Source organism: Talpa occidentalis, unplaced genomic scaffold (assembly GCF_014898055.3).
Source record: "Talpa occidentalis isolate TD23 unplaced genomic scaffold, MPIMG_talOcc4v2.1, whole genome shotgun sequence".
NCBI classification, from domain to species: Eukaryota; Metazoa; Chordata; class Mammalia; order Eulipotyphla; family Talpidae; genus Talpa; species Talpa occidentalis.
The window spans coordinates 109,758,463-109,770,640 of NW_026555331.1; the positions used below are offsets into that span (position 1 = coordinate 109,758,463).

General features: G+C 39.5%; 1 protein-coding gene across 3 annotated transcripts in view; it reads right to left on the reverse strand.

Annotated features, from left to right (window-relative positions):
• Positions 1–12,178, reverse strand: part of DPY19L1 (dpy-19 like C-mannosyltransferase 1) — an 84,921-nt gene that overhangs the window by 7,543 nt on the left and 65,200 nt on the right. For all 3 annotated transcript variants that reach the window (XM_037510114.2, XM_037510118.2, XM_054692466.1), the window contains 5 exons: positions 6,783–6,807; positions 5,588–5,707; positions 4,182–4,356; positions 2,728–2,827; positions 1,474–1,599 (listed from right to left, as the gene is read on the reverse strand). In XM_037510114.2, coding sequence (XP_037366011.1) covers positions 1,474–1,599; positions 2,728–2,827; positions 4,182–4,356; positions 5,588–5,707; positions 6,783–6,807 — 546 coding nt within the window. The remainder of the gene's footprint in view (positions 1–1,473; positions 1,600–2,727; positions 2,828–4,181; positions 4,357–5,587; positions 5,708–6,782; positions 6,808–12,178) is intronic.

Here is a 12,178-nt window from a genome sequence, read left to right on the forward strand (position 1 = left end):
CAAAACATACTGGTCTCCGTAATTTTCATGTTTCTAAAACACCATCCAAGGGGGCTAGGACAATGTGAAGAATCTTGAATGAAGGTTAATTGTTACAGTTTGGGGGTAAAGGGTCATGAAAGATGATTTTTCTGTTTGAGTACAGGTATTTCAGGCTGGCACAACAGAACTGGAGAGTGATGCCTAAGGCAATAAAGAAGATCCAGTGCTGGTTGAAAGCTGTCAGGAAGCTGAGCTCTTCCTATCACAAAGGTCAGCACACCATTCATTTCTCACAATGTCCTCATAAAGCTTGTATGAGAGATGCTTAGGACTTTTTTTTATTTAGTTTATATAACAAATTAACTAAAGTTGAGCATATGAATTTCATATGTATTAAAGTCCTTATGTTCATAAATTATAATCAAGAGAATAAGATTTTCTAATTAAAGTCAGTTGGCAGAGAGCATAGGAAATCATTCCATAATCAATAATCATCTCAAATTCCCTGTGGGTAATGCTGTATGGATACTATATCACAGTACAATTTTCACTCCAAAATTGTTTTAACACCTTTGTGTATCACTGAAAATCATGGTGAATGAATATGATAAAGCCACAGATACAGCAATCTCTTGGAGGCCTCTGTTAAAGAGCAGTGAGACTCTGAAAATTAACAGCATCCTAAGATCCTTGATTTCTGATGACACGGCTCTGTCTGGGCTCCTCATGGAGTGACTCCTTTGGTATTTCAATAGGAAGCCACTGTCATCCACTGTCCAGTCACCTGGGTACACATGTCTACATGGTCAACTTGACAATTTACATTTGCTTTCAAGACCCTACCTATTCTTGTAGCTATACTCTGCCTACTGAACTCTGTGGAGATGCTTTCTTAAACTATAAACTCAAGAGAATGTGGGTCACGTTAAAGTTAAATTACTTTCCCATTCAAATAAGATATGAAGCAGCAAGAAAGAAGTTTCCCTCTAATTTTATGCTGAAAGGAGGTCCCAAATACACAGGATATGGTGTGGTACAGAATATCTTAGAATATTTCAGTATCTTAGAAATGAGGTATGGATGGAGGAGGTCCTAATTCTCAGCTGTCAAGTGACTTCATTACGACTCTCTCCTCTGTTTTTTCATTTCAGGTCCTGCAAGTCTTTTTAAAGAAAATAAACCCAACTTTAAATTAGAGTTTTTAAAATATTAAAGGTAAATATGAACCATCTGAAATATTATCTGCATTAATATAGTACCTTTTAGGTAGCATGAACATACAGATCATTATAAAAAAAAAAAAAACAAATATTCATAATAAGCAGAACAGAAAAAAGGATTCAATTTAGATAATTATCTAAAACATTTTCCACATACATTTTACTAAATGTTACGTGCATCTTACAATAGGACTGTTAAAGCACTGGCATGAGACTGAATTAACTTCTCATGTTTTATGAATATAAAATATTAACTGTGTGGAATACTCACTTGGATCTTCTTATACACCATGACTCTTCTAGAATGTAATAATTCACTTGCAACTTTATTAATTCTCGCTTCACTTCTTCAGCTGCTTTTCGACTATACATTGAGTATACTATTTTTGTTCGGGCTCTTTAAAGAAAAACAATTGGCAGATTTTGATGATTAAAGGATGTGATCAACCTATTTGGAAGAAAGCACTGAATGGGACTAAAAGAAAGACAACAGAGAAGAATCCAGTCATGAGAACATTCTTCACAACAGTTCCTGTGTGGGGGCATCAGGGAAATCAAAGGAAAAAGGCAGCAGTAGCCAAGAGTCCTGGAAGGAGAGGTTTGGCTTAATGCAACCCTCCATTCCAAACTTGGTCTCTTTATCTGCTTGTTTTTGCTTTAAATTCTTCATCACTCTACCACAAACAAGAGTAAGACACCCTGTATGTGGATGGGTACTACACAAGCGCAGCTACAGGTCGGCTTTAAAGTCACAGAATTCCCAACTTTGACTCCAACAATAATTAATATTAAATGGCTCTCCATTTCATTCCTACATTAAGGGAAAAAAACAAAAACAAAAAAACCTAAACTATTCAACACAATTGCTCTGGAAAATTAGCTTGCTGACATTAATTTTTTTAATGAAAAACATTCTGATGTATAAAATACATGCCCTACTGTTACACAAAAGAATGTAGAAATAGGATTCATCCAGTATATTAGAACATGAATAGTTTGACCAATCCTAGAAGTTGGATGAAAATTAGATCTATTCCCTTCACTAAGAGAACATAAGACTGTGCCGTGAAAAAGTCAAAAACAAAAAAACATGGACATTCTAAGGGACTATTTGGGTGAAAACCAGAATCAAACCCTTTTTGAATGGACTCCATTTCAACTGAGTCCTCAGAATTCAAGGAAAACAGCCTCTAAGAAAACTCTAATAACAACCACAGACCAATGAGCCTTCAGGAGCGTGTCAGGCCCCCCACCACTCATATAACACACCTGGGTGTTTTGGCGTCAGGTTAATCTGTAGAAAACTGATATGGGATGACTTCTTTATACTGCCTGGTAGAGAAGAAAACTCAAAAGTCTTATTTTTCCTACCCTACATAGTCTTAGCAATTTTGCATCTAACTTAGTAGTCTTATTTCAACATACTCCTCTTTCCTAACACTCCTTACAATGTTACTGATTCTCTCATTCACTACCTATTTGTATGAGAAAGTTCTTTTCAACAATATGACAATTGAGTACTAACCTCAAACCTGCATCTTCATAATGTGGATGATTCACGATGGGTCGAAGTGCGGAGAGTTTCACACTTGCCATTGTGGGCATGGCGCCCGCAAACACTGCATCTGCAAAGCAAGAGACACAGTCACCCGTGTTATGCAAGGTTTCCTTTTAGTCATCTCAAACACTTTCCAGGTGAAAAAAACCTGAGCCCAGAGAGTTTCATGACTTTAAAAGTCAATGGCAGAACCTGTGTGAAGCAACAACCAGAAATAGGTTAACAATTTGCCCTAGAAGACAGTCTCATCTCACGTTGAAGATTTTTGGATGTTGGTATTTTTAATATCCTAAAAATCTTTCTTAATTGTAGGAAAAGATGTACCAAATTGACTGGGAAAGTTTCACAGCACAAGGAATTTTATTTTATTTTAAAAGATTTATTTATTTATGCATACAAGAACTGGGCTACAGGCCAGAGGTGTGGGGTGGGTGAGAGGATTCACCAGAGACAGAGCAGGGAACAGAACAGGCGGATTGACTGAAGTACACTGCTGAGGGGAGCAGCAGGTGAGTCAGGAGAGGTCTGCTGTGCCATGTGGATTGCTCCCTGGCTAGCCGGGGATCAAGTTTGTGCTACAGTGGCTGCGGACAGCTTCATAGGCTGTGTCTTAACCTCTTGCACCACCAGGGAGGCCCAGCACAAGGAATTTTAGAGGATAACTTATTATTCGTTCATTCAATGATAGCACCTATGATAACACATTCTCCCCCACTTTTTTTTAAAAAGATTTATTTATTTATGTGTACAAGAACTGAGGTACAGGCCAGAAGTGCAGGGGGTAAGAGGACTCACCAGCGACAGAGCGGGGAGCAGAACAGGTGGATTGAATGAAATACACTGCTAAGGGGAGCAGCGGGCAAGACAGGAGAGGTCTGCAGCTCCATGTGGGTCATCTCCTTGGTTGGGGATCGAACTCATGCTGCAGTAGTTGCGGATAGCTTCATAGTGCTGATGCTTAATCCCCTGCATCACCAGGGGGCCTCCGTGGTGACACAAGGGGTTGAGTCTCAGCACTATGAAGCTATTGGCAGCCACTGCAAAACCTCCCTTTCTACAAATGAATAACTATCACATTTTATGAATTCATTTCAAAAAGGGATGTGAAGGACTAATATTAAAAATTCATTAAGGAAATAAGCATAACAAAATACATGTGCATATAAAACTCTGGGTAAAAATTGAAAAAAATGGAATTTATGGAAAACAACAAAGTAAATTACTAAAAAAATGTATAACATTTTCTTTGTAAATAATTTAAGTAAGATTGACATCTCTCTTTTTATCACGATAACTGAGAAGTAGCCCTGCTTAGAAAGAGCAAGAACAATAGAAGTAACTTGAGTTTAAGATTTTGCAGTAGTGCATATAATTGAAAGGGAAACATCAGCTAAATTATATGACTCTTTTTTTTTTTTTACCTGGTTTAGTACTATATTTGATCCATTCTATAAGTTCTTCTTGTGGCAAATTGCTGAACTCCCCTACAATATTCCACTGGGTTTGTAGATTTGCTGAACCTTGTATTGACATGGCTGCTAAAACAGCAAAAACAACTGCACCAGGATGTACTTTGCAAAAGAGCCATCCAAATAGCTGAAACCAAATTAAGAACACACTGATCATTGTTAGTGCAAAGTAGCATGTATCCAGCAAAGAAAAGTTCTCCCATCATCCCCAGCCCAGCTTTCCAAATGTGATAGCCTATTCCCCAGCCATTCAGGAACTATTTCTGAAACTGGGAGCTTCTGTCTCTGCTTAGCCAGCTTTGTAATAAAGTTGTTTCTTTAAAAAAACAAAACGGTTACCAGAGAAACAGTCCTCCAGATGAAGGATTAGTTATCCTATGATACACTGTCAGATAAAGGGTTAATTATTCAATGGAGAAATATCCAGAAACAAAGACTCTAGAGATCAAAAGAATTCCTCAAGAGTACAGGCCTCCCTGTGGCTGCAGAGGTCGGCCACCTGTGAAGTCAGACCACATCAGTCACACTTCAGGAGGGATTTTAAGATGAGAGACTTCCCACCAGACAGACCCCTTTCCTGTCCCCTCTTGGAGGAAACAGGAACAGCAGCTTCACTCCTGGGTCAGCATCAGGACAGTAGGGAGTCTCTAACATAATGTCAACATTCTGATTGGGAACCTTGAGGCCAGCTAAGGTTTTCCTTATTCATATAGTCCACCTCAATAAAAATGCTTTGTCTCTATCATACTTTCAATATTATTTCTCTACAATATTATTTCTCTATTTCTATAGAGCTATACTTCAAGTTTCTTGAGGGCTTGAAGTATATACACTTAAGTTTTTTTTTTATTTTTTTTATGTACCAGTTTACCCTCTTTCCTATAGCAAAGAGTAGATACTTAGTAAATATGTGCTAAATTTAAAAGAAATACTGCACTTGCACTGTAGCTAGTTGATTCATGAAAAGGTGACACTATGGAGAAGTGTGAGTCCCTACACAGAGAGCAAGGAGGCAGTGCTTACAACTTAAAATCAATTGTTGGTATTCTTAGTGTTATGAATGCCCAAACAAACAAACAAAAATACTTCTCTCAAGATCTGTAGTCATCATTCATGAATTCAGCCTGCACTGAGAGTCTGTTGTATTCCAAGGACTATTTTAGAAGTTAGAAATAGAGAAAATGATCACTTTTGGGCCTGACACTTAATAAGAGCAGTACAAAACCATGAAGACCTTTAACTGCAATAATTCAAAGAACTTTGGGTAATTCAAATTTTAGGCTATTTCATAGCAAACGCAGGGGTAGAATGACCAGAGTAGCTACAAAGTCACCAAACACTACAAAGCACCATCATACCTGTCTTGAGCAGATTAAGCAAGCCATAACACACATGTGTGGTGTCAAGAAGAGTTTCAGTCTCATAATTAAAATGCCAAGGGCCGTATATGCTAGCAGCTGCAATGCATGGTAGACCAGCTGAAAGAAAGATAACATCATTTTTACTCTTACTATTTGTGAAATTTCAGAATATACTGGTAAATTGTTGAGTATACAGAAAAGGGCGTTTTTTTTTCTTAGCAACATCACTTTGATATCTGAAATGTGTAAAACAAGTTTCCTAAGGCACGTGGTTCTGCAATTCTGCCCAGAGTCAAGTCAGCAAATGATGATGCCCAACTTCTGAATCTACCTTGGCACTAGCATCAGATCAAGGCAGGAAAGTGGTAAACAGAAACAGCTGCTGCTTTAAGACACCAGCACTCCCCCTTGGAACTGCTATCAAAACCAGGTTGAACATAATCCCTTCCAGTTCGATCCATGTGCTGGAAGGGATTATGTTAAGGGAAATAAGTCAGAAGGAAAAAGATAAACATCAGATGGTTTCACTTATATGTGGAATATAGAGACACTGAACGAAGAGTCAGGAAAAAGACAAAGCACTTGCAAGATGACCATAGATCAGAGGCATCCATCAGGGGAGGGTGAGAAGAGAGGTCAGATCAAGGGGAGAAAGAGCAAAAGGGACTGCAGTGCTAGATCACAGAGGCTATGGTGGTGGGAGAACTAGAGGGACTATACACCTAAAGGGAGAAATCACCTACTATCCAAAAATTAACAATGTGAGAAAACACGCAAAAACCAAGTTGAATCACCAGGCTCTGGGAGCAGCCAGTGACAGCTCTGAGGCCTCAGGCAGGGTGAGCAGAGAGGAAAGTGCTGCCCGCAGGTGACCACACAGACGCCAGAAATACACAGCTATCACTGTGAGGGTGACCCACTCAGACAAAATGAGTTTCCTATTTGACTGTTTTAACAAATGAATGGTCACACATGTCAAATGCAATAATTTAAAGAACTTTCAGCAATTCCCTTCCAGCACATGGAAGGTCACAAATGAATGGTCACACGTTCTCATAAAAAATATATACAGGTATATTTGGAAGATGATTAGGGAGAACTGCTAATAAATATAGAAACTGAGACTAGAAAGAGAAGTCCAAATACACACAAACATAAAATAAGTAAAACTTTACTAATGTTAGGTTTTTACCTCTCCATGATCAAACTGGTGTTTTCTGAAATGGAAAAAATATATTAAAATTGAATCATTATTAAAGCAATTCCTTCAACTATTTGCATTTTTTCTCTTATGAATATGAGTTTTACAGCTTCTATAGTATTCCCTAAGGACACACAGCTATAAATCAAAATAACTTGCAGTTAAAAACCAAAACCAGTGCATGACAATCTTATAAAACAGCTCATTTTATTTGTTTGTTTGTTTGTTTGTTTATTTATTTGCACATGCTGCCTATCTGACTACATGGTCATTTATGAAGGCTCAGAGAAGGTACTCTGCAATCGATCAGAGACGTCAGAGGTGACACTCTGGCAAAGCATTGAGTGACAGGAACTCTGAAGTTTTCACAGTTCCACAGCTCTGCTTTCCATTCCCAGTGGGCCCCTCAGCTCCTTAGTTCCCCATAAACTATAGAAGCAAATTAGAAAGCCACAGAGAGATATTTTTTAGAAATAGCTCTGGAATATACAAATATCCCCAAAAATCCACCTTAGGCTTTGATAATTTCAATTTTTTTGAAATAGGATAATGCTCAGAGGCCCACATATCCTCCCCACATCACATTCAGGTCCTATTCCCCAAACCCCAACTCCTGTCAATTCTCATCACAGCAGTGAGAGCAATCTTTTAAAAACTGAAAAACAGCCAAGCCAATCCCTATATTAAAACCCTCCAATGGGTTTCTTTTGCAATTAGAATAAACTGCCAATCCTTAGCATGCCACACTTGCTCTTCTTAAGCTGGTGCCTCTTTTCATCCTTGAAACTCACTTCGACCACAGTGCTCCTGTCACACTACACCATTTGTACCCCATAAAGCCTCAGAAGTACATTTGACTCCCACATTCACTACCCCCTCCTTAATCACTACTATCCCATATCTCTCATTTTCTCATTGAAAACAAAAATTTCATTTACTAGTTTGCTAGGTTATTCTCTGTCTCTGCTTACAAACATGAACTAACAATTTAAGAGTGTAGGGTACAAATCCACCCATCCATCCATCCACCCACCCACCCACCCACTCAATTTCATTGAGTATTATGTCCCTGGAGACACGGCAGTAAACAAAATGAAAAGAAACCTTTGCTCTCACAGAGCTTACATGTAAGTCAAAGGAGACAAAAAACAACCACAACAAACAAACAAACAAAAACATACTACATTGTGGAAAATACTGTGGAGAAAAAGAAACAGGCTAAAAGATGGAGGGACACTGGGTGACTGAGAGTTAGAGGCTGAGGTCACGCAGGGAAGAACATTTCAGGAGGAGAGGACGTACAAAGTCCCATGATAGGAAGGTCCCAGTGGGTCAAAAATAAAGACGGTCTGACTAGAAAAGAGTGAGCACAGGGGAGAATGGAGGTACCCATGAGATGAAGAAGATCTAGGAGGAGCACAGTGGTAGGAAAGTACTTTCACAGGTTCAGTTTTGTATTCACAAAATTTGAGACTCTCAGTAGACAGCCAAGTGAGATGACAGAGAGTCGCATGTATAGATCTGAACTACAAGGGAGAAGTCTGGGACAGAGATGGGAAGGTGTCAGTAGGTAACACATACCTTCTCTGTCTTAAGCACTGGCAGATTCCAAGACTTAGCATAAGCCCTGGCACATAGAGCTCAATTCTTTTTTGAATCAATAAATTAATGATTCAATGAACTCCTAACCCAGGCAGTGTACAATCAGTTTGAGAATATGGTTTCAAAACTAGTGATATATTAAAATCTCAGTAAATAGATGGAGCTAAAGCAGGAAATATATGGAGCTAAAGCAAGTAAAATTTATCAATTCGCCATTTATTTTGTACCCACAATAGTAATATGCTTAATACCACTCATTAACGCTGGTCATACAACTATTTATTCCAGCCGAGGTAAGTGAGTTATAAAGCTACTAAGTGGCAAGGCCAACTGTATTTTGATTGATTTCAGGGTCAGCAGATATTCAACTACATCATTCTGCCTCCACCCTACTTCATTCTCTGGGTCAATGAATAACGGGAATACTGGTACTCACATCTTGATAATTAAAATGTTATCTTCACCCCCTCCCTTTTATGTTGGCATGTGACTTTGGTGCTTACACTAAATGTCAAGGTGCCATCCTATTTCTGATAAAACTCTGATCCTACTTGAACAGAAAACCCCATGAAGCTCAGTGGTTTTTATATATATAAATTATATTATATAATATTAATATAATTAATATATTATATAATACAATTATACTAATATTATATGGTATAATTTTATATATAATTATTTATAATTATATTTATAATTATATATATAATTTTATATATATATATATATAATAAAATTACTTCCACAGTTGAGTCATTCTTAAAAGGAAAGCTTTGTTCCTGTGAAAAGTTCCACCTTTGTGTTCCAGAGCTACATACTACAACTGTTACTTGTCACTCCTTCCCAAGCTCTTCAGAAACAAAATCATCTCAAATGAAGCGAAATCTTAGCAGCATATACCAGAAGCTTTTTCCTTTTCCCCCTATCCTTAAAGGTTTCAGGTATAAGCAAGGGCAGCTACCCAAAATTGTTTTTAAGTATGAACAAGGAATACATGCAATAATTGTTCACTGGTTGGTAGAAATCTGGACATATAAGGCCATGCATATTCAATTTATAAAAGAAAATATAGACACATAAATCCAACAGTCTCTACTTATAAAAATCCCCCAAAACAACAAAGTAGAATGAAAACTTCTACTTCATCCTCCAATTCCACAGTTGTTTTTTGTTTGTTCTTTATTACATTACTTCTTTATTGAAGTAATGTTGGTTTGCAAACTGTAGATGATTCAGAAGTACAATTTCACATTTCTTCAGATGTATGTTACCACACACATCCACTACCAAATCTCTCACAATTCACATCCACTGGGCTCTCCCTTATTTGCTCCCCACTCCACACTCACCCTCTGATGACCTCATTCTACAGTCAGATTTGTAGGGTTTAATTTGTTTTTCTATATTCCACATTTGAATGAAATTTGTCTTCTCTTTCTCACTTATTTTACCTAGCATAATCCCCTCCAGTTCCATCCACATTGTCCCAAATGACAAGAGCTCATTTTTTTTTTTTTAAATATAGCTGAGTAATATTTTGTTGTGCACATAGACTTTCCTTTCTCCATTGTATACTCCTGGCTCCTTTGTTGCAGATTAACTGTCCATATAAGTGAAGGTTTTCTTCTGGGCTCTCAGTTCTATATACTATCAGTCTTTGTATCTAGTTTTATTCCAGTGTCATAGTGTTTTGATTACTTGTAGTGTAGCTGAAGTCTGGAACTGTGATACATGCATTTTTTTTGGTTAGGATTTCTTTGGACATTTGAGGCTTTTGTGGTTCTATATACATTTCTGTAATGTTTGTTCTATTTCTTTGAACAATGCCACTGAAATTTTGATAGGGATTGCACTGAATCTATGTATTGCTTGGGTTAAGATGGTCATTTTAACAATGTTAATTGTTCTAATCTATGAGCAGGGAGTTATCTTTTTATTACTTTGTATCTTCTATTTCTTTTAACAGTCTTTTATAGTTTTCCTTGTATATATTGTCTTTCACCTCCTTTGTTAGTTTTATTCCGAGGATTTTTTTTTTTATGTTATAGTAAATAGGGTTTTTTTGTTGATATTTTTTCTCTTTTAGTTCATTGTTTCCATGTAGGAAAACAACTAATTTTTAAATATTGATTTTAGAGTTTTAGACTCAGATGATTATAAAATACAACTATAAACATCTTTAGGCCAATCAATTAGATAGCTGAGATGAAATGGACAAATTCTTAGGAGCATGCAACTTTTCAAGATTGAATCAGCAAGAAAAAGAAAACCTGAATAGACTAATTACAAGCAAGGATAATGAAACAGTAATTAAAAATCTCTCAAAGAACAAAAGCTCAGGACCATATGGTTCCACTAGTGAGTTCCACCAACTCTTTAAAGATGAACTAGAGAGGGGCAGAGCAACATGGCGGCGAGGAGATGCTGCGAGTAAGATCTCCCATTAAAAAAAGTTAATAGGGAGGAAAAGCGGCAGGTCCCAGTGAGAACTGGGACAGGGAAGATAAAACGGACGACTCCAGCAAACTACCCGAAGAAGAAAGTGGCCATAAAAGAGGACTAGAAGGGAGGAAAGCACAGAACCCTGCTCCCCTACCCCACCCACAGAGTCGGCACTCTACGACCGGCAGAGAGGAGGAAAACAACAAACTAAAATGACCAACAAGAACAAACTACGCAGCAAGCGGGACTGTGAGTGGAAAGGAACTATTGCAGCCACCACACCCCGTGAACGGGAGCTGTGGAGAACCCTGCAGGATTCGCCGCGGCGGTGAGCGAATGGCTCCGGGCGCCATTAGAGAAGAACAAAGAGACTCTGGAGACGCGCACACAGGCCCGGGCCGGCCGGTAAGCTTGCGCGGAAAAGCAGCACGCTGATCGGGATCGCGGCTACCCAGGTCCCTGCGCCTGCGACCTAGGCTTGCGGGGAGACGCGCGAAGGCTCTCCTCACTGAGGTGAAAGTCCCTCACTGAGTAAGCAGGAACCAGGCGCCCAGGCACGGGAGCGGGGTGAAAAAGGCGCCATTCCCGCGCCACTGAACTGGGCTACAGCCCGCGTCCTGGACCTGAGGGCTTTGGAACTGAGATCCGGGGCACGAAATTCGGGGCATGGGATCTCCACGACGGTGGGGCACAAGGCAGACACAGCACCCCAAAGCCGTTGAGGTTTACCCGACCATTCCCGCTCTGTTCCCTGTCCCATGGGGTGGGGGAAGGCAAAAAACAGCCCCCCCAAGGACAATAGGAGAGATCTCTGGCGCCACCTAGCGACCAGGAAAAAAAAAGTCACGAACACCCCATAGAACAGGGAAATTTCTTAAGACTGCTTGAAAAGGGCAGAAGGCTCCCGGAGGAGACAGTGGCCAGCTGGGAAGTTAGCCCACGCCAGGCCCCTTCCGACCAGCAGTCTGAGGCCACGAGGAACAGGCACCCATGGCCGGGGCAGACCAGGCGCGCAGAAGAGTGTGCCTGAGACCGGAAGCGCAGGGACTGAGTCCCGCGTCGCCATTTTAGAACAGGGACATTTCTTCAGTAAAGACTGCCTGAAACCAGCAGAAAGCTCCCTCAGAAGCCAGAGATGGCTCCTGGAGGAGCCAGAGGGGAGCGGAGAAGTTCACCCAAGATGCCGGACAGAACGAGCAACACAGTGTCCCAATACATACGACAAATTAGAAAACAGACAGTAGGGAGTAGAAGAACCACATGCAACCTAACAACTCCTCAGGAAAAAAGCACACCACAAAAAGAAAACCACCCTCCAGATTACAACGACAGTAACTTGG